Source organism: Aythya fuligula, chromosome 9 (genome assembly GCF_009819795.1).
Source record: "Aythya fuligula isolate bAytFul2 chromosome 9, bAytFul2.pri, whole genome shotgun sequence".
Taxonomy (NCBI): domain Eukaryota; kingdom Metazoa; phylum Chordata; class Aves; order Anseriformes; family Anatidae; genus Aythya; species Aythya fuligula.
The window spans coordinates 16,210,685-16,229,129 of record NC_045567.1 but is presented as its reverse complement, the minus strand read 5'-3'; the positions used below and the strand labels follow the sequence as shown (position 1 = coordinate 16,229,129).

General features: G+C 64.4%; 1 protein-coding gene across 1 annotated transcript; it reads right to left on the bottom strand.

Moving 5' to 3' along the window:
• Positions 1–5,096: 5,096 nt before the first annotated feature.
• On the bottom strand, positions 5,097–18,367 carry MUC4 (mucin 4, cell surface associated). Its single transcript, XM_032193276.1, has 30 exons — positions 18,319–18,367; positions 16,288–17,374; positions 15,186–15,258; positions 14,811–15,041; positions 14,289–14,307; positions 13,937–14,076; positions 13,505–13,669; positions 13,266–13,421; positions 12,934–13,064; positions 12,568–12,656; positions 12,063–12,449; positions 11,837–11,956; positions 11,484–11,686; positions 10,730–10,808; positions 10,385–10,555; positions 10,102–10,203; positions 9,668–9,904; positions 9,199–9,333; positions 8,894–9,072; positions 8,641–8,800; positions 8,466–8,564; positions 7,689–7,871; positions 7,534–7,607; positions 7,230–7,292; positions 6,915–7,116; positions 6,557–6,725; positions 6,301–6,471; positions 5,711–5,748; positions 5,478–5,575; positions 5,097–5,283 (listed from the first exon to the last, which is right to left on the bottom strand). Exons 1-30 carry the CDS (start codon positions 18,365–18,367, stop codon positions 5,227–5,229), a joined length of 5,067 nt encoding a protein of 1,688 aa, XP_032049167.1. The 3' UTR covers positions 5,097–5,226.
• Between the last annotated feature and the right edge of the window lie 78 nt (positions 18,368–18,445).

The window sequence follows — 18,445 nt, the reverse complement described above, 5'->3', positions numbered from 1 at the left end:
TGCAGCTGGATGGGGGAGAAATGGGAGCCTCGGCCCCCGGGGCACCTTCCCCCGGTGCCAGCGGGGCAGACGGGGCAGGGGCCATCATCCAGATCACATCGGGGGTGCTGGCCCCCTCCGTCCTGTCCTCTCCCCGGGAGGGGCAGCCCCTGGTCCCGGTGGCCCCGGATGCCTCCAGCCTTTTGCCAGCTGCCTCTGCCGGGGGCACGGGGGGGAGCTCAGCACCAGCACCCAACGGGGGCCCCCCCTCTGCCTCCGGCACCCCAAGTGGGAGCAGCCCCTCGGCACCGGGCTCCCCACTGCCCGCAGTTGTGGCAGGTGCTGGGAGAGCTCTGCCGGGGTCCCCCGAATACGAAATGGCCTCAGGGATGCCGGCACCTTTGGGAGAAGAGTCCCCACGTGCCCCCGCGCCCCCCAACGCTGCCCCTGCTCTGCCTTCGGCCTCAGAGGGAGAGGATGCAGCAGAGGGGGTGGCTGCTCGCCCCCCACCAGTTTCCTCTCCAGTTTCTGGAAATGAGGGGGGCGCGGGGACACGGGGAGAGCTGGGGGCTGCCGCGGGGGGGGCTGCCCCCTTCCTGCCTCCTCTCCAGCCTGGGGGCCCCAGGGTCCCCCCCAGACCCGTGGTGGCTGAAGGCAGAGGGGACACCGATGGCCCCGTGCTGGGGAAACCACGTCCTGGTGTGGCTGTAGGATCAGGGGGAGCTGGGGGGTCTCTCTCTGTCCTTCCTCCTGCTGGCCCCGCTGCTGGCAGGCCCCTGCCCAACATTTTGGGGTCGGGACCTGCCGGGGGTTCATCGCCCCCAGCCCTGCGCCCCTCCTTGGGCAGCGCCACCCCTGCAAACAGGGTCCCTGCTGCTGGAGGGGCGAGCATCCCCGCACCCATCCCAGGCCAGGGGGGAGCCCAAAGGGGGTCTGCCCCCACCACCCTGCGTCCAACCGTGCCCTGCAGCCCGTCCCCAGCAGCTCCCAGCCCTGGGGGCAAGAAGGGGCTGCCGGGGCCGGGGACAAACACGAGGGCTGCTCTCGCTGCCCGTGCATCATCCTCCAAGCTTCCAGCTCCTCCACGATCAGCAGCGGCTGCCCCAGTGCCTCCACCCGGCCCCACAGGTAGGCGATGCCCCGGGTAGGGCAGGGAGAGGGGTGGGAGAGGGACCCTAAGAGGAAAAGTGACGTGCAGGGTGTCCCGGTGTCCCCTGTCCTCCTGCTGCCCAGCCTGGGTCTCTGAATGCAAAATTGTTTCGGACATTTGTGTTGGTTTTGCTATAACCATTTTTGTTTTGTTTTGTTTTGTTTTTCTTTGTTTTGTTTGTTTGTTTTCCTGTTTTAGTCGCAGCCGTGTCCCTCTATGGCTACGGACCAAGGGAAAACGACCGCGAGTACGTGGAGAGGAGGGTGGACTTCAACTCTCCACTTTTCAAGCCCGAGACTGGGTTCCCGTTCGGGAAAACCCTCCGGGACTCTCTCTACGTGAGTCTGCGTTGCCCTGACTTGCTGTGGGGTGGGCGGCCGTCCCCCAAAAACCTGGGGGAGACACCAGGAGCTGGGGCCTGGCTTGGGATCCGTGCAAGCAGGGGTTGGTTGGGGTGCTTGCGGGGTCCGTTTGCGGCAGGAGGTGAGTTCGTGGCCCCTTCATCTCCTCCCCTGTGCTCAGTTTACAGACAACGGGCAGATCATCTTCCCACCCTCCGACAGCAGCATCCCCACAAACCCCAACCCGCCTCCCAGGGGGTTCAATGGCCACGAGGAGGTGCCCATGATCGCCGTCTTCTGGGACAACGCCGACTTCTCCAGGGGCACCGGCACCACCTTTTACCAGGTGGGTGAAGCCATCCCCGTGCGTGACCTCGTTAAGCACTTTTCGGTGATCCATCTTTGAGGATACCCCTTGGGATGGGTGATCGAAGGGGTTGGTGGGTGGCATTTCAATTTTCTGTGCTTTGCTGGGAGACAAACGAGGTTTGCGCACCCCAAACCCGCAGGAGTTCCTCACCCTGAATTCGGAGAAGCCGCCCTTCATCCGCGACGTGGAGGCGAAGGTCCGGCGGTACCTGAGGTCCTCCTACTCCGCAGCCTGGACCCTGAAAATCACCTGGGACAGGGCGCCCGCCTACGGCACACGGGGTGACAGCCGGAGGGTAAGGGGCTGCCGGGGCTCGGGGGTGGCCGGGTGCTAAAGGTGAGAGCTGCACCCATGGGTGCCTGGACAGAAGGAGCTGGTTTTGACAAAAATATCCCTCCTGAAGCCGCCCAGCCTCCGTTTGGCATGTCAGGAAGCCAGCCCCTCTCTCCGCCACCACCTGCAGCGACCCACACCCCGTTTTAAATTTAGCTTTAAACTCATCAGCTTTGCTCGGTTTCTTACCCTCCCGCCGTGCTTCTCCCCAGACAAACACGTTCCAGGCCGTCCTCACCACCGACGGCTTCAGGTCCTACGTGCTGCTCCTGTACCAGGACGGGGGCATGCGGTGGGATTACAGCCAGCTGCCGGCTGCCAACGTGCTCATCGGCTACACCAGGTACTGCTCGTGGTGTCACAGCACGGGGATGGGGTGATCCGAGCCGGGAAGGGTGATGCCTGACTCTCCCCTCTTCCCTCTGCGCAGCGGGGATGGCTCCTACCACAACGATGACCTGACTCAGGGACCCCCGGCTGCCAAATATCGCCCTGACCAGTTCAGGGGATACAACACAGGTAGGGGCACGGCCCGGGGGAGCTCTGTGCAGGGATGGGGGCATCCCCAGGCAGGGGGTGGAATCCGGGTGGTGGTGCAGCAAGGCTCTCCATGAGTTGGCCATCAGTGGGATTTTGCCCTGATTTTGCACATAAAACGCCTCCCCTGGGCACCAGGGCTCCAGGAACCATGAGGCTGAGCCTGAAACACCCTTGGCACATCAATTTTTGGTGCCGTGGCTGTGTCCTGGGGATTTCTTCTTTGTCAAGTGCTGCTCCCCTCATTTTCCTGGCGTTGGGGGACTGCTGTGCATGGGGTCCCGGGGCTGGGGGCATCCCCATCACATCTCCTGCCTTCCTTCCTTCTCAGATCTCCGCGGGCTGTGGCTGTACAAGCTGGAGAGCCGCGTGGGCCTCAACTACCGCCTGAAGTGCCTGGCGTGGACGGGGCGGCAGCAGGAGCCGCGGATGTGGAGCCAGGACCTGCCCGCCTGCCCCTGCTCCCTGCAGCAAGGGCAGCAGGACCCGCGCTTCAAGAGCAGCCGGGGAGGCAAGTGGCACCGCCGTGCCCAGCGTGTCCCCTGCGGGGTGGCTGGGTGTCCCCCCCTGGGTGTCCCCTCTTGGGGAGGACCCCGCCATCCCCTTTTGGGCCCCCTGCAGCGCCCAAAAGCTGACGGCAGCCCCGTTTCAGGCTGGTGGTCTGCCCGCGTGTCCATGCTGCACTCCGCCTCTCCCAACCGGTACGGGGCCGGCGTGCGCTGCCTGTACGACAGCCGGGGGCAGCTCGTGGAGGGGCGGCAGGAGAGGTACTGGAGGTCCTCCAGACAGGTGTCCCCGTTCCGTGGTAAGCACAGCCAGCCTCGGCCTCCCTGAGCTGCCAACCAAGGCGTGGGTGGGCTGGAAACATCCCCGTGCCAAGCTGCACGGCACCAACTGGAGCCCGTAAATCGTTTTAACCCCCGTGCCAGCCTGTCTCCATTCTGGGGCTGCATGGGGCTGTGCTGCGGCGAGCACCCTGCTTGCTCGCAGCTGGTTGCCCCCACTCTTCTCCCCTTCTGATTTCTTTAATCCTTGCCCCCAGACCAGGAGCTGAAGCTGTACGACTGGTGCTGCAACCAGGCGGCAAGCGCCCGCCTCTGCGCCCGCTACAGTGAGAAGAGGCCGAGGATCGGCTGTGACGGGTACCAGGCACTTGGCACGGGTGGGTTCCCAGCCCCTGTGTGCAGGCACGGTGCCACCTCTGTGCCAAATTGGGGGGGGACATCCCAGCCACCCCCAGTTAATGCAACAAAAGCCTTGGGCAGGTCAGATGGGGAGGGTCAGCAGCACCCAGGGGCTCCGTGCAGCACCCAGGGGTGCCGTGCAGCACCCACTCCCTCCCCGAGGCAGGCACCTGGGGGTGGCAGCCCCACAGAGGCAGTGGCTGCGGGTGGGATCTTACCCATGGTCTTTCTTGCAATCCTCAGCAGATTCCTCGGAAGACATCGACTCAGATGAACAGACAGGTGAGCGGGCTCAGGGGGCTCCTCTCCGCCGGCCGCGTCCCCAGGAGGCAGAAATCCCCCTGGGGGGGTCGCTGCTCTCCCCAGACCCTCAGGGAGGAGATGGCCGAGCTCTCACCACTTCTTTGCAGATGAGGAGGACGAGTAACTAACGGGATGCACATCCACAACGCGCTCTGGACCACAGCTGATCCTCCGAGTCCTTCACTCCTGATCATACCCAGCAAACCCGCGTGTCCCCCTGCGTGTCCCCGCTCCCCCCGGTGATGATCACCCCGTTCCAGTGGTTCCCTTCACCGTAGAAGTTCCCCTTTTCCCCCCAAGTCTGCCACCTCCTCGCCGGTGGCAGGGGGACAGGCAGTGCCACCGTGTCCCTTGTCCCTGCTCCCCTGCCTGGGGCTGGCAGGGCGAGGGCTGCTGGTGGAGGGGTTCGGGTCGCCTTGCTTGGGGCCACCCCCACGGTCAGAAACATTGGGAGAAAAATAATACTTTGTGAGTGTGAGAGAGCATCTGCACTTCTTCTGAAACCACAAGTAGTCCTCGTCAAATCTAGTCTCTTCAATAAAGTGTGGGAGGGTCTGAGTATCACTGTGGTGTCTGTTGGAGGGGTGGGAGGAGGACGGGGGCAGGCTTGGAGCAGGGACCAGGGCCTGACCGGTGCCATCTGAGCCGTGAGAGGCGATCTGGGGGAGGTGTTGGATGGGGTGCACACACCACGCAGCAGCGTGCTGTCATTTCACATTTATTCTGTTCATAACGGGTCATGATCCCCCGGGTCCAGCCGCGCTGTGCAGGGCACACCACACAGACTCACCCGCGGGTGACCCCAGTCGCTTCTGCAGGTCCCGAGCAGGAGGCGAGACCCTTATTTTGCTGACCCAAGCATCCCCCCCTTTAGCACAGACACCTCCCACAGCCCCCAGATGCGATGCTCCATGCCCAGCGGGCACGTGCCCGGAGCCCCCCATCCGATGCTGCCCCTGCCCCGGGTGGGCACGGAGCCGGGACCCCCAGGAGCGGCCACGTCTCGGTGCTGGAGGGGCTGCAGGGAGGCTACGGCTGCAGGGCAGGCTGGCTTGGAGCCCTGACCTGGGGTCTCTTGATCCTTATCTGCAAAGAAGGGACGGGACAAGAGGTGCTGGTTTTGCTACGAGTCCCCCATTAGTGCAGCCCCCGCTGTCCCTGATGCCCCAGGACTGGGCACCGCAGGGCAGCTCCGATGGACTCTGAGCCCCGGGACAAGGACATCGGTGCCCGGCCAGGCCAGCGCCACCCCACGCAGGGGACAATAACCCCGGGCAGACCTGGACGGATGGGTCGATGGCCTGGAGCCGTGGTTCCCAAAGCCTTCCCGAGCCGTGGGAGCGGGTGCTCTCTGCTCTCTCTGCTGCCTTCGTCAGGGCTGGGGTGAGGAAGAGGAGCAGAGCTGGGGGACACCGGAGGGCGCAGAGCCACCCCAGTGACCCAGCACGTGCCCGAGCTGGGGTACGGGTGCTGCACAAAGCAGGGGCTGGGTTGGGCTGCAGGGTGTGCTCACAGGAGAACGGCCGAGGCCTCCAGAAGGTGTCCTTGGTCCTAGGAGAGGGGCACAGAATGGGGTCAGGAGAGCCCCTGCCTTGTCCCAGGCCCCGGCGTGGGGAGCAGTGACTGAGTATAGGGTAGGCAGGGCTGTGGGACAGGGATTTAAGGGAAAAAAGCCCCTGCTACTGCACACACACCCCCTATTTCTTGCCCTGCCCCAAGTATAGGTGACCACACTTCCCTGCCCAGCTCTTTCCAGGGGAGCATGACTTTTGGTGGAGAACATTTGGATGGCATTCAAATGCGAGTCAAATGGAAAGCCCTTCTGTAACCGAGCACTGGGTGGGATGAGGAAGAAATGCAAATAATTTCTGACACGGGGGGGAAGAAGGAAGCTGAAGTCACCCCGCTGATGCTATTGTACTAGGTAACTGCAGCAGGGTGCCTTCCCCCAGCACCCTTTGCCCTTTTTTGGGAGGGATTTTCCACTTTTTCATCCTGGCAAACCTCTCCTTGAATCCCAGCCTCCATTCCCTGCTGCTCTCACACCCCACAGCACCCATCCCGTGCGGGTCCAGCCCCCGCTGCCCCTCGCCCCTCGCTCACCCCCAGGGCTCCCGGTGCCGGCGGCAGAGGTGCAAGGCGAGGCAGGCGGCGGCGAGCAGGAGGCAGAGCAGAGCCAGGGCCCCCAGCAGGATGCCGAGGAAGGCGGCGAGGCTGACGGCCAGCTGCTCACACCGTGCACCAGCCGGGGAGAAGATGGAGAAGGGGGTGCAGCTGTGGAAGGGATGGAGCCAAAGTTTGGCTGTGGGGAGAGGTGGCCACATGGGGTGGCCTCCACCGTGGTGTCACTGCTGCCTACCTGCACGTGGGGCCCTCGGGCAGGTGCTGGCACTGGCCACCGTGCTGGCAGTAGCCCTTCTTGCAAGGGGAGATGCAGAGGAAGCCAGTGGTCCCCATGTAGTCCAGCTGGTAGCCTTCGTAGCCGTACAGAGCGCAGGAGAAGTAGTGCCTCAGCTCCGCCACCGTCACTGGCGAGAGGTGGCATGGGGTTAGCCATGTAGCCCATAATTTGGGGTGTTCCTGGCTTTTGGGACACCATCCCCAAGTCCTCCCTTGGATAGGAATCACCACCAAGCCTCTTCCACCCCCCAGACCCTGGGGCACGCCAGGTGGCAGGGGATGGACCACGGGGACACCACGGTGCCGGGGGCACTCACACTTCACCACGTCAGTGACGTTGTCCAGGTGCAGGTGCTCGAAGAGGAGGTCTGTGCCCGCGTCCCGCCATCCCCGCTGCTCGTTGAAGGCGCTGGCGATGGCCCCCAGCAGCTCCTCGTTCAGGAACTGGATCACGGAGCCGCTGCTGCCGTAGGCAAACTCGGCCACCACGGCGAAGGCGAAGCCAGCAGCTGCCCTGAGGTATTTTCAAAGATTTAGAAATTTGGGGGCTGGAAAAACAGATTCCTGGATGGTCCAGGGGGAGAAATGCCCTTTGTACCCCAAGCCTTCCCTTGTCTGCTCGACACTCACATGCGGGTGATGTTGGTGTTGCCCTGGAAAGCCTTCACCTCCAGGGAGCCCAGGATGGCCGAGACCTGTGCCGAGGGGTGTGTGGGGGTGAGCAGAGGGCTGCAGGCACCGTGCCCCAGCCCCGAGGGCTGCTCGGCCTCGTTCCTGCCTTGGGGACCAGCGGGGAGCACACGGGAAGGAGCTGCTGGATCCCTGGGGATGCCACGGGAGGGGATGCACGGGGTGCAGGAGGCACGGGCACCCCACGCTGCAGCATCCCCCCGTCCCTGAGCCACCGTGACACCCCGTCCCCTGCCAGCTACGTACGGAGGCGTTGACTTCCCCGGCTGTGGCGTTTTGCAGCGCCCTGACCTGCAGCCTCACGCTCCTCCGGGGCAGATCTGCAGGGAAAAACCACCGCGGTGCCTTTTGTGCCCCTGGGCTGGCCGAGCTGGGACAGGGCACGGGGCACGGGCACCCACCTGGGCTGGCCGGGGGCTGAAAGTCCCCCCCTGCCACCAGGCAGCGCTGGTCGGTGAAGGCCAGGGGACACAGGCAGGTGGGCGCACAGGAGGAGGGGTGCAGGTGGCAGCGACCCCCGTTGCTGCAGAAGCCCTCGGGGCAGGAATGGGACCCGCAGGCTGTGCCACAGCCTGGCCCCTCGCCTGTGGGATGGAGCAGGGTGACACGGGGACACCGGTCTGCGCCCACACGGCTCAGGGGCAGGCACTGGTCAAAGTGCACTGCTCCATCCTCGCTGCTCCCACGCTGCGAGCCTTTCTTCTCTTCCCCTCCTCCCCCCATTTTTTTTTTATTTTTTTTTAAGTCTTCTATATAAATTCAGGTCCTTGAGGAAAAGCCCTGCACCCTCCCAGTCTTTTGCCCTTGAGACATCCCAGCCTGCTGCATCACAACAGGAGCAAACACCACCAAAAACATCTGAAAACGGGACCTGACCCTACATGTGCCTGCAAGCTTTGATGGGATGAGTTTTCTCAAAGAAAAAAAAAATTGCACTGAAAAAAATATTTTCCTAGCATATTAATGATACTTCAGGACCCTGGGCTGGAGCATCTCGATCCCTCCTGACGCCGAGGACTGCAGGTTGGCAGGGGCTGGGTACTGAGCCCAGGGAGGGGACAGGGACGAGGACCACGTCTCTGCCCAGCCAAGCCTCAGCACCAGGCACCCTGAGCTGCTCGCCCTGGCAGATTTTGGGGCTGAGATCCCAAATCACACCCCAGGTTGCCGTCACTCACCCTCCGCACCATCCGGGCAGGAGCAGCTGTAGCTGCCCACGGTGTTGGTGCAGGTGCCGTTCCCCGGACACGCCATCCCCTGCGCGCACTCATCGATATCTGCAGGGACAACGCAGCGTGGCACCAGGCGAAGCCATTTGGCACCCCGTTCCTTCCCAAAGCCAGCCCTCATCACCTGAGCAGTGCCTCCCATCGCCCGTCAGGCCGGGTGGGCAGGGGCCGCAGCCGGTGAGCGGGTCGCAGCCCACCCCGGGGAAGCACCCTTGGGCGCAGGGGTCCGGTGGGTGCTGGCAGAAGGGACCCGAGAAGCCGTCCTCACACCTGCAGGCTGCCAGCTGCCAAGGGGACGGGGACACCGGCTTAGGGGACACGAGGATGGATGGACAGAGAGGGTGGCCGCGGCACACGGCGCTGCCCCGAGGCGGTACCTGCAGCGAGGAGCTGTTGACGGTGGCCGTGTCGTTGTAGTCGCACTCGCGGCTCGTGCGGCAGCTGCAGAGGGTGAAGCTGAGCTGGAGCAGGGCGGCGAGGTGCTGGGAGCCCACGGCCTGCAGGGTGATGCTGAGCGGGGCCGTCCCGCGGGGCTCCCACGTCAGGGTGCCGTTCTCTGCGGGGGCCGGAGGGGGACACGCGGTGAGGGTCACGTCCCTGTCCTCCCGGAGGGGTTCTCCCCAAAGCCCGGTGTCTGTGGGGTGCCCGTCCTGCCCCGGCTGCCCGCTGTCCCCATCCCTACCCGAAATGTTGAGCTCTGGGGAGATGTGGGGGACAAAGAGCGCGCCCGGCCCCTCGGCTCGGTACTGCCTCGTCACCCGCTGCGTCCTGAAGGCTGTGAGCGACGGGTCGCCAACGATGACGGGAGGGAAGGTGTCTGAGGAAACAGCAGCCCGGTGTGCTCACCACGTGGCCTTGGCATCCCTCGGCTCTGCAGCCCTCCTGGCCAGGAGGGGACAGACCCCAGGCAAGTGTAGATGTGACCACCCGCCAAAAATCCCCCCCAGATGGCAAAAAAAGCCTGGAGAGCAGCCAGACAGGCAACGCAACTCAAGACCTTAGTGGCATCTCTCCTGCTGGTGGCATCTCCCAGGCGTGGAGAAAAATCCAAGACCTTGGAGGCATCTCTCTTGCCTCACATGGAGCAAGGAGACCCAGGGAGCCGCTATCCAACCCGTGCCCTCGTGGAGGTGAGGACCTGCTCCACTTACTGAGCGCCGTCTTCTTCTCCTGGAAGTCCTCCACGAGGCTCTGGGTGGCCAGGCCCAGGGTCACGTCCCCGGTGCTCAGTGTGTCGTAGATGCACTCCTTGCTGCCGTGGCACCGCGAGGCTGCCTGCTGGTACTGGCTTTCCTTCTCCTGCCGCAGCCGAGACAAGAAGATGGGGGTGAAGTTCTTCTCCGGTGCGGCCAGGGGCTGGGCGAACAGGCTGTGCTCTCCAACAGCCCCTACAAGAGAGCACAACTGGGTAGGGCCTTTGGTTTTTAAGGTTTTTCTCTTCAGGGCTGCTTTCCATGGAGCAATGAAGAGACCAAAGGGTTCCCTGGCACCAGTCTTGCCCAGACAAGTGTCCAAATCTCCAAAGCGTGGCCAGAAAGTGCTGGAGCACGGGGATGGCCAGGGTGGATCCCCAGCCCGGCCTTACAGGTCATCCCGTAGCTGAAGATCTCCTCCTCGCTGCTGTTCACAGGGATGCTGGTCCCGTTCGGCATCTGGAAGTCATCTGCGGGGTTGTTGTCCCACACACCTGTGGGGGCACCACCGCAGGATTGGGGTCCCCTCTCTGGTTGCGCTCGGGGACACCCAGAACCACGCTCCCACAGCCTCTTCCACCCGCCTTGGGGTGGGAAGGGGACCTTGCACCCTGGCCCTGCAGCCGTGTTGGAGGAGAAACGAGGCTGCTGTGGCCCAGCCGGTGGTGCCCTCACCCAGGAGGCCCTTAGTGGTGTTGCGGTACCGATCCGGCAGGCTGCACACCACGCTGAGGAGCCCGGCGCTGGCTGAGATGGAGACGGAGACGGTGCCATCAAAGGTGGCCGTGACGGAGGAGGAGTTGACCAGCAGCACCCCAGGGCTGTAGTGCACCTCGGCACCCAAGTCTGCAAGGGGAGAGGAACACAAGGGGAGAGCCCACGTGAGCCTGGGTCTGAAATGATGCCTCTGAATTTGGGGAGGGGAGGTCTCCCCATCCTCCCTGGCCAGGTTCCTGAGGGATGGGGACACCCCTCAACCCCCCCAGACACACTGAAGGTTTAACGCCACGTCCCGCTCACCTTGGGAGTAGGCAAACTGGATGGTTTGGTTGTTCAGGAGGACTTGGATGTCACCCTGGCTCCCCAAAGCCCACTCAACCTGCAAGTGGCAATGAATGTCCCCATCAGCCCCTCTGCTCCTCCCTCCCCACCTCCTGCTGGGGACGTGATGTTACACCCCGTCCTTCTCCAGCCCCAGCAGAGATGTTCAGCCTGGGGCCGTGCTGGCACGCTCATCACCCCAGGAAATGCAATATAATGCAGCTGGGGTGGTGGTGTGGGTGAAGACGGAGAGCTGCCCCCACTGCCACCGTCCCAGGGCACCTCCAGGCTGCCACCACTGCTTGGTTGACCCTCGCAATGTGGAGAGCTGCGGTGGTGGCTCCAGGCTCTCTCCTGCTGCTCAGGGGCTCCTTCTGGTGACGCTGGGGGATGTTATGTACTGAAACGAGCGCGGGGAGCAGTTCTGCAAAGCAAGGAAGGGCACACACAGGCACCACCACATCCAAAGGAGAACGGTGGATGTGGTGCAGAGAGAGGGCTGGAGCAGCCCACGTCCCTGCAGGGCTCCAGGCCCACGCTGGACAGCTTGCCAGAGGTGTCAGAGCCGTGCCTCGTTATTCTGAGCCCAACTCACTGCCCTCAGCACCTTGCTGGGCTGATGGGAGGTGGCAGGATGCTCCTCTGGACCCGAGCACTTGTAGGTACATGCAGAAACAACACCCAAACTGTCCCGTTAGATGCTCAGACCAATTCCCAGGTTGCTCCTACTCACTGTGGTGGTGGTGCTGGAGATGTACTGGGCAGCGAAGGCCACGAAGTTGGTGGCCTGGGCTGTGCCAGTCCGGGCCGTGCGCCCTTGCAGCACGAAGCTGCTCCAGGCATCGCCGGCCAGCAGCAGGACAAAGTCCCCGAGGCCATTGAAGGTGTAGCTGAGGCCATCCAGGGTGGTGATGTGGGGGTCCCCGAAGGCACTGGCTGGGGTGCGAAGGAGATGGAGACATTTTGGGGGGAGGAAGGGAAGCGAATGCTGCCGTCATCGCATGGAGGAGGGCAGATCAGAGCGCGCAGCAGTCTCCATCAGGCATCTCCAGCCCAGCACGGAGGAGAGGGACCCCGGGGACTCACCGGGGGTGGGTGGCAGGTATCCCTCGCAGCCGGTCCTCGGTCTCTTCTCGGCAAACCTGCTGCAGAACCGGGGCTTCCCCACGCGCCGGCAGCACCACTCGAACGCCTCCAGCTCCTCGTCTGCGGGAGGATGGAGGATGGGTGCTGGGGGTGCAGGGACCCCGCTGTGCCCCTGTGCACACGGGGGGACCCCACGGGTGTTTTAGGGAGCACTGTGCCCTCTTACCAGCCGTGGCACGGGTGGGAGGCCTCCAGGCTCGCTCCTGCCAGCCCTCCAACAAGCTCGTGCCTCGGTACACACACCGCACCCCAGCTCCTGCCCGGCTTGGGGACGCGGTGCGCAGCACCCTCACGGTGCTGTCTGCCGGGTCTGAGACATCCCGGGGGGTGGCAGCCACCCCGGCTGCGGGAGGGGGCTCAGCCCCACGCTCAGCACCTCTGCTGCGGCGGTAGCGGGGGTCCAGCTCGGCCTGGGGCCGCGAGCAGGGGCAGGGTGGCAGCTCCGTGCTCCAGGTGTTTGGGGCAGGCTGTGCCTCCAGCCACGCCAGGCAGCGCAGCCGGTAATTCACCCGGCCGCGGCTGTCCAGCCGGTACAGCCACAGCCCCCGCACATCTGGGGGGACGACAGGAGAACAACACACCCATTGGAGCCGCGGAGACCACCAAAAACCCCACAGGGGGGTCCTGGTGCCATCCGTCCCCCCACCAGCCCCTGACTGAAGGTGCCGTACCGGTGCCAGGGCTGCGGTGCTGGTCGGGTCGGTACCTCACTGCTGGTGGCTGCTGAGTCAGCTCGTTGTTTCGGGCATACCCATCACCGCTGCGTAAAGAGAGCGGGTTTGGGGTTAGGATTGGGTTGGGGTCTCCCTCCCACCCCCCTATCACCACTGGCTGCCCAGCGGGGCGATGGCTCGGCACAGAGCGCCCGGTGGGGTTTCAGGCTGGGGGGCTCCGTAGGTTTTTCCTGCCAGTTTGCAGAGAGAGGGGTTAAAAGGGATGGGGTTGGGCGAGGTGGGAGCTGGGCTCTCCTGGGGAGGAGATGCCTTGATGGCCCCAGCGTGGTGGAGGGATATGGGGTGTCCCAAAACGCAGGGCACCTGGAGAAGCCGATCAGCACGTTCCCGGCTGCCAGCCCGGCGTAGTCCCACCGCATGGCACCGTCCTGGTAGAGCAGCAGGGCGAAGGACTGGTTCCCATCGGTGGAGAGGACAGCCTGGTACGTGCTGGTCTGCAGGAACCCACACGTCAGCACCCCACAGCCTCCCTCCCCTCTCCCCGAAGCGCACACCGAGGATGCAGCAGGATTGAAATGTAAAAATACACCGTGCCCTGGTGTGGGGCCGGGCAAAACCAAGGCGAGACCCCAAATACCCATCCAGCTGGGCTCTGCCGTGCCCCATCCATCGCTGGTGGCTGTCCCCTTCGTCACCTGGGCATCGTCCTGCTGGGACGGGTATGCCGGAGCCTTCTCCCACGTCACCTTCAGGGTCCATCTCGCCGTGTATGGGATTTTCAGGTATTTCTCAATTTTTGCCTCCACGTCACGGACGAGGGGGTCTCGGGTAGAGCCGAGGGTGAGGTATTCCTGATTTTCACAAGGGGGGCTCGGTGGGTGAGGGCTGACGGGGGCACTGGGATCTCCGGGCGCAGGTCCCCGGTGGCCCTGACCTGGTACCAGGTGGTGCCGATGCCCCACGAGAAGTCTGCATCCTCCCAAAAAACAGCCACCATCGGCAGCGCCTCGTGGCCACTGAACCCCCGGGTAGGTGGATTGGGGTTGGAAGGGACGACGTTGTCCGTGGGTGGGAAAATGATTTGCCCGTTGTCTGTAAACTGACCAAAATCACCCATTAGGTGCTGGAACCCGGCTCCCCAAGCGGTTCCCATTGTCCTGGGGGGGGATTTTAATCCCTACTCTGCCCACGTGCAAGCAGAAAATGTCTATTTTAAGCTGGGAAAAAATAACATTCGGATTAAATTAGGTTTCTGTTCCATTTTTGTATCTCTGCGTGTCGTGTTTTTTTTTTTTTTCCTTATTATTATTATTTTTTCCTATGGAGCTGTACATCCCTGACACGCTCTGCGGCCGCAGGAACTCACGTAGAGGGAGTCACGCAGCGCCTTCCCGAAGGGGAACCCGATCTCCGGCTTGAACAAGGGGGAATTGAAATCCACAGCCCGCTGGACGCACTCCCTGTCACCTCCCTCCGTGCCGAACGGGTACAGGGACACCGCCGGGCCTGGGGCGGGCAGGAGATTAATGGAGAAGGTTAGAAACGAGCCACTTCTGCCCCGGCTTTCTCGCAGCCAAGACAAGCACGCCCTCGTGCCCCGGGATGCGATTTTGGGAATGATGGATGGTTTTAGGAATGAGGGACGCGGGGCGAGCCCCTCCAGGGAGCCTTTCCCCGTGGGTGCCCCCGCCCGCCCCGATGCTGTCACGATTTTTAACCCAATTTGGTCTTGGGTGACTCAAGCAGGGCTCGCATCTGGAGGAAATGAGCCACTTCGGTGACTCCTCCAATTTTGGGCTGGAATGCCGTGATTAACGAACCCGGCGCGCTGTGCCCGGCACGTCCTAAGGCACGGGGGGGGGGGGGGAGGGTGAGGGGGTCTGTGCCTGCGGGTGCTTAACCCTACAAACCCCGCTTGCTTTCTGGGTGGGATTGGGGCAAAATGTGAGCGGGTACTTTGGTGAATTCGCTCACTTCTGCTGTAAAGGTTAAGGGGAAGAAAATAAAGCCCGAAAAGGAGGAGGGGTGGGATGGGGAAGGCGTGCAGGGTTTGGCTCCTGCAGTGGTGAGGGGGGAGTTGGGGATGCACAGACGGGGCTGAGCCCCCCCCCCCAAGGGCTTTGGGGCTCTTCCTGCTGTCACCACGGTGCTGTGCCAACCCGCAGCCCCCTCCTCTTCATCGCCCTAAGGAGGAAGAAAATCGACTCACCGAGCCCGTGGCTGGGCTGGGGCTCCGGCACGGGGTGTCCGTGGCTGGAAGTGGTGTGAGCAGGATTCCTCGGCGTGGTGGCCGGTCCCCTCTGTGTCCCCAAGGCAGGAGCTGTGCCACTGGGGCTGGTGGCTGCTGGCGGGGTCCCTCCGGCCACGCTGGGCACGGCAGCAAACACAGGGCTGGCATCGTGGCTCGTCACCCTGCCCGGGCTGGTGGGGACTTTGTGGGTGACAGAAGGGGACCGGGTGCTGCTGGTGGCCTCGGTGGGGGTCCCAGGGGTGCCACGGGGGCTGTACGGGGCAGAGGTGCTGCTGGAGGCAGAGGAGCTGGGTGCTGTGACCGTGCTGGGGCTGGCAGTGGTTATTCCTGCTGCCAGACTGGTGGCACTGGTGCTGGGTGTCACAGAGGATGCCACCACAGCCAGAGTGGTGTCCCCAAGCACAGGAGGGGACACGCTCACATCTGGCTCCACCGTGCTGTGGCCGAGGACAGGAGATGGTGCCGTGACCAGCTCCGGAGCTGTGGGTGACACCCTGCCTGCCCCTGCCACAGGGTTTTGGCTGCCCGGTGCATAGGGTGACACTGGGGTGGCCCTGATGGTGCCTGGCTCAGCACCCCCAGCCACAGGGGTGGGCAGAGTGGGGGGCAGCCCCACGGCCCCGTCCCCCGAGGTGCCCAGGGATGTGTCCGTGCCCACTGCCGGCTGAGCAGCGCTGCTGGCTCTGGGGGAGGCTGACACTGATGGAGTTGTCCCCACGGAGGTGTTCCCGCTGCGGGGTGTAGCTGTGGGGGCATCCCCAGCAGGGCTTTCATATGGGGTCGATCCTGGTGCTGCCTGCGTGGTGCTGCCGTCTCCTGCTGCCTGGGACCTGTCCCTGGTGCCCTCGGTGGCCGTGTTTTGGGCAGGCTGAGCTGTTACAGGTGGGGGATCCTGGCTGCCAGCCGTGGTGCCGAGGGGCACGGCTGTGCCCGGAGCTGGGCTGGGGGCTGCTGAGGCTGACGGGGCCGAAAAACTGCCCCGGGAGGGCAGGAGGGGAAAGCTGGTCGGTGGCTCGGTTTTGGGGACGTCGCTCCCTGGGGTGGGTGGCTCTGGTGATGGCACGGTGGTGACAATGCCATGGCTGGGAGCTGTCCCCGATGGGTCGGTCCCCACTGCTCGCCCAGGGGTGCTGCCATCGGGGCGGGCAGTGGGGGCACCCAGCGCTGGCAGCAGGGTGGCTGGGGACATTGGGGACGTCCCCAATGCCACCTCCGGGGGGCTGCTGGATGGGGACACCCCCTCTGCCGTCCCCGCGGTGGCACTGCTGTCCTGCGGGATGCCTGCCCACGGTACCCCAGGGGTGCTGAGTGTCCTGGGCACCCCTGAAGCAGCTGGGGTGGCACTGGAGCTGCCATCCCATGCCATGGTGGCAGTGTCGCTGCTGGTTGGCGATGCTGTCCCCAGCTCTGCTGCACTAATTGGAGTTTTGCTAACGAGGGCAGCTGGCTGGGTCCCGGTGCCATACTCCTGGAGGGAAGGCGTCGTCTTTGCTCCATCCACAAGGGACAGGGACGTGGCCACGCTGGGGCTGGCCGGAGGGGATCTGTCCCCATCCACCTGTGCCGTGGGGATCCTGGGGACTGGAGAGGAGAGCCCAGGGGAGAGGCCACCCCCAGGGAGTGACACAGCAGGGGCCGTGCTGGGGACCTGCCCCGTGTCCCTTGGTGTGGCCTCAGTGTGCAGGGCAGCAGTGGCCACCAGCTCAGCCTTTCCTAGGGCTGGAAATGGCACGGTGGGGACGTGCTCTGTGTTGGTGACATCCAGTGCCGTGGCTGGTGGTCCTGGGGCCCGTGTGGTGGCACGGGGACGGGTGGCAGGGTTGGATCCGAGCAGCCCAGCTCCAGCAGTGCCGGGGGCTGGTGTCCCTGGCCCCGCAGCCTCGCTGACACCAGCGGTGGCAGGAGGAAAGGTGCTCGCTGCTGAGGATGCTCCCGGGGGGGCTGCAGGCGGTGGGGTCCTGGATCCTTCAGTGGCTGTCTGGAGGGGACCCCCGGTGGCTGCTGGAGCAGTGGGGTCGGTGACAGGGCCACCCAGGGCTGCTGGTGGCTCCACGGAGCGGGTTGTGTCCCCAGGGGAGGCCGGCGAGACGCTGGCTGCTGTGGCAGGAGGAGAGGTGGCCGTGTCCAGCTCCGGGGTGGCCTTTTGGGACAGGAGCATGGTGGTTGCGTGTGGCTCAGCGGGGCTCTCGCTGATAGCAGGGGGCGATGTCCCCGTGCTGTGTGCAGCAGGAGATGGCACCGTGCTCCACGCTGTCCCCAGCGTCCCCTCTGCAGTGACAGCGCCGTAGGGCTGCGCCAACTCATGGGCATCGCTCGCTCTGCTCGTGGCTGAGGAAGATGCTTTTGTCCCCAGCTCTGGTTGAGCAGCAAGGACAAGTGGCACTGGTGGGGACAAACCTCCGCCTGGTGCTGGGACGTGACCTGTAAGTGCCATGGGAACAGTCCCTTGCTCTACAGGGACAGTTGTTCCTGGAATTGGCTCTCCAGCGATGTTCTCCAGCCCCCTGGACACCTCCAGAATTTGCTCAGGAGCAGTGCTGGTGCCTGATGGCACTGTTTTGGGGGACAACGTGGCTGTGGCTGGCCCAGCAGCGCTGAGAGCCACCGTGTGCCCTGCTGGCACGGGGGACAGCAGCTGAGGGGTGGCAGGAGCTGGAGGGACACTTGGCGGGCGGCCACCAGGGTTTGGGGAGGAAAACCCAGCCCCTGCCTGGGGAATATCCCGCGCTGCCAACCCCCCAGAGAGAGCTGCTGTGCTGCTGGGCTCCTCCTGCTCCTTGCTGGGGCTCGTGGGGACCTGTCCTGCTGCCACCACGTCACCTGCGAGGAGGGACAGGGCGCTCCTCCCTGCGCCCAGAGGCGTGCGCGTTGTGCTCCGCAGCGCCGGGACGAGCTCCCCGGCAGGCAGGGACCCGCTCCGAGTGGTGTTACCTGACCTGTCCCCGGGGACAGAGGGCTGCTCCGGGGGGCTGGCCGCGCTGCTGGGGGACACCTGGCACATTCCCAGCCTGGCCACGGTGGGTGACACGTCCGGAGGCAGCTCGGCGCTATCAGCCCCGCGGGAGATGCTGCCCGGCTCTGCTCCTGCTGCCCCTGGCAGGGTGTGCAGGTGAGTGAGGGCAGGACGGGCGAGCCAGCCCTGTGCAGCATCGTGGTTCCCATCCCTCCTCCCCACCGTGCCCGGCTGCTTCAAGAAGGTGTCCCCGTGCCACCAAGAGCTGCCCCGGCACCGCGGACGGAGAGCGAGGCGGACACGGGGTGCTCGCGCCTTCCCCTTGTGCAAATCCCCGCCTGATCCACAAACCAATGGAGCGTTACACCAGCACTGCACACTTGGAACCAGGGTCAGTTTTGGGACTGCTGGGTGCCACCGTTCGTGGCTCCAATGAGCTGACCCCACAGCCTGTCCCGCAGCCCCGTTGTGGACACGCCGAGCAGTCGGCACCGTCACAGCCGTCACCCGTAACCCCGATGGGATCGGCCACCCCAGCACTTACCCAGCAGCACCCAGAGCCCCCAGCTCCAGAGCGGCCACCGGCACCCCATGGCGTGGCAGCAGCAGGCTCCCGGTGTCCCTGGCACCTCCCGTGGCTCCTGGTGTCCGCGGGGAGTGATGCTTTGGGG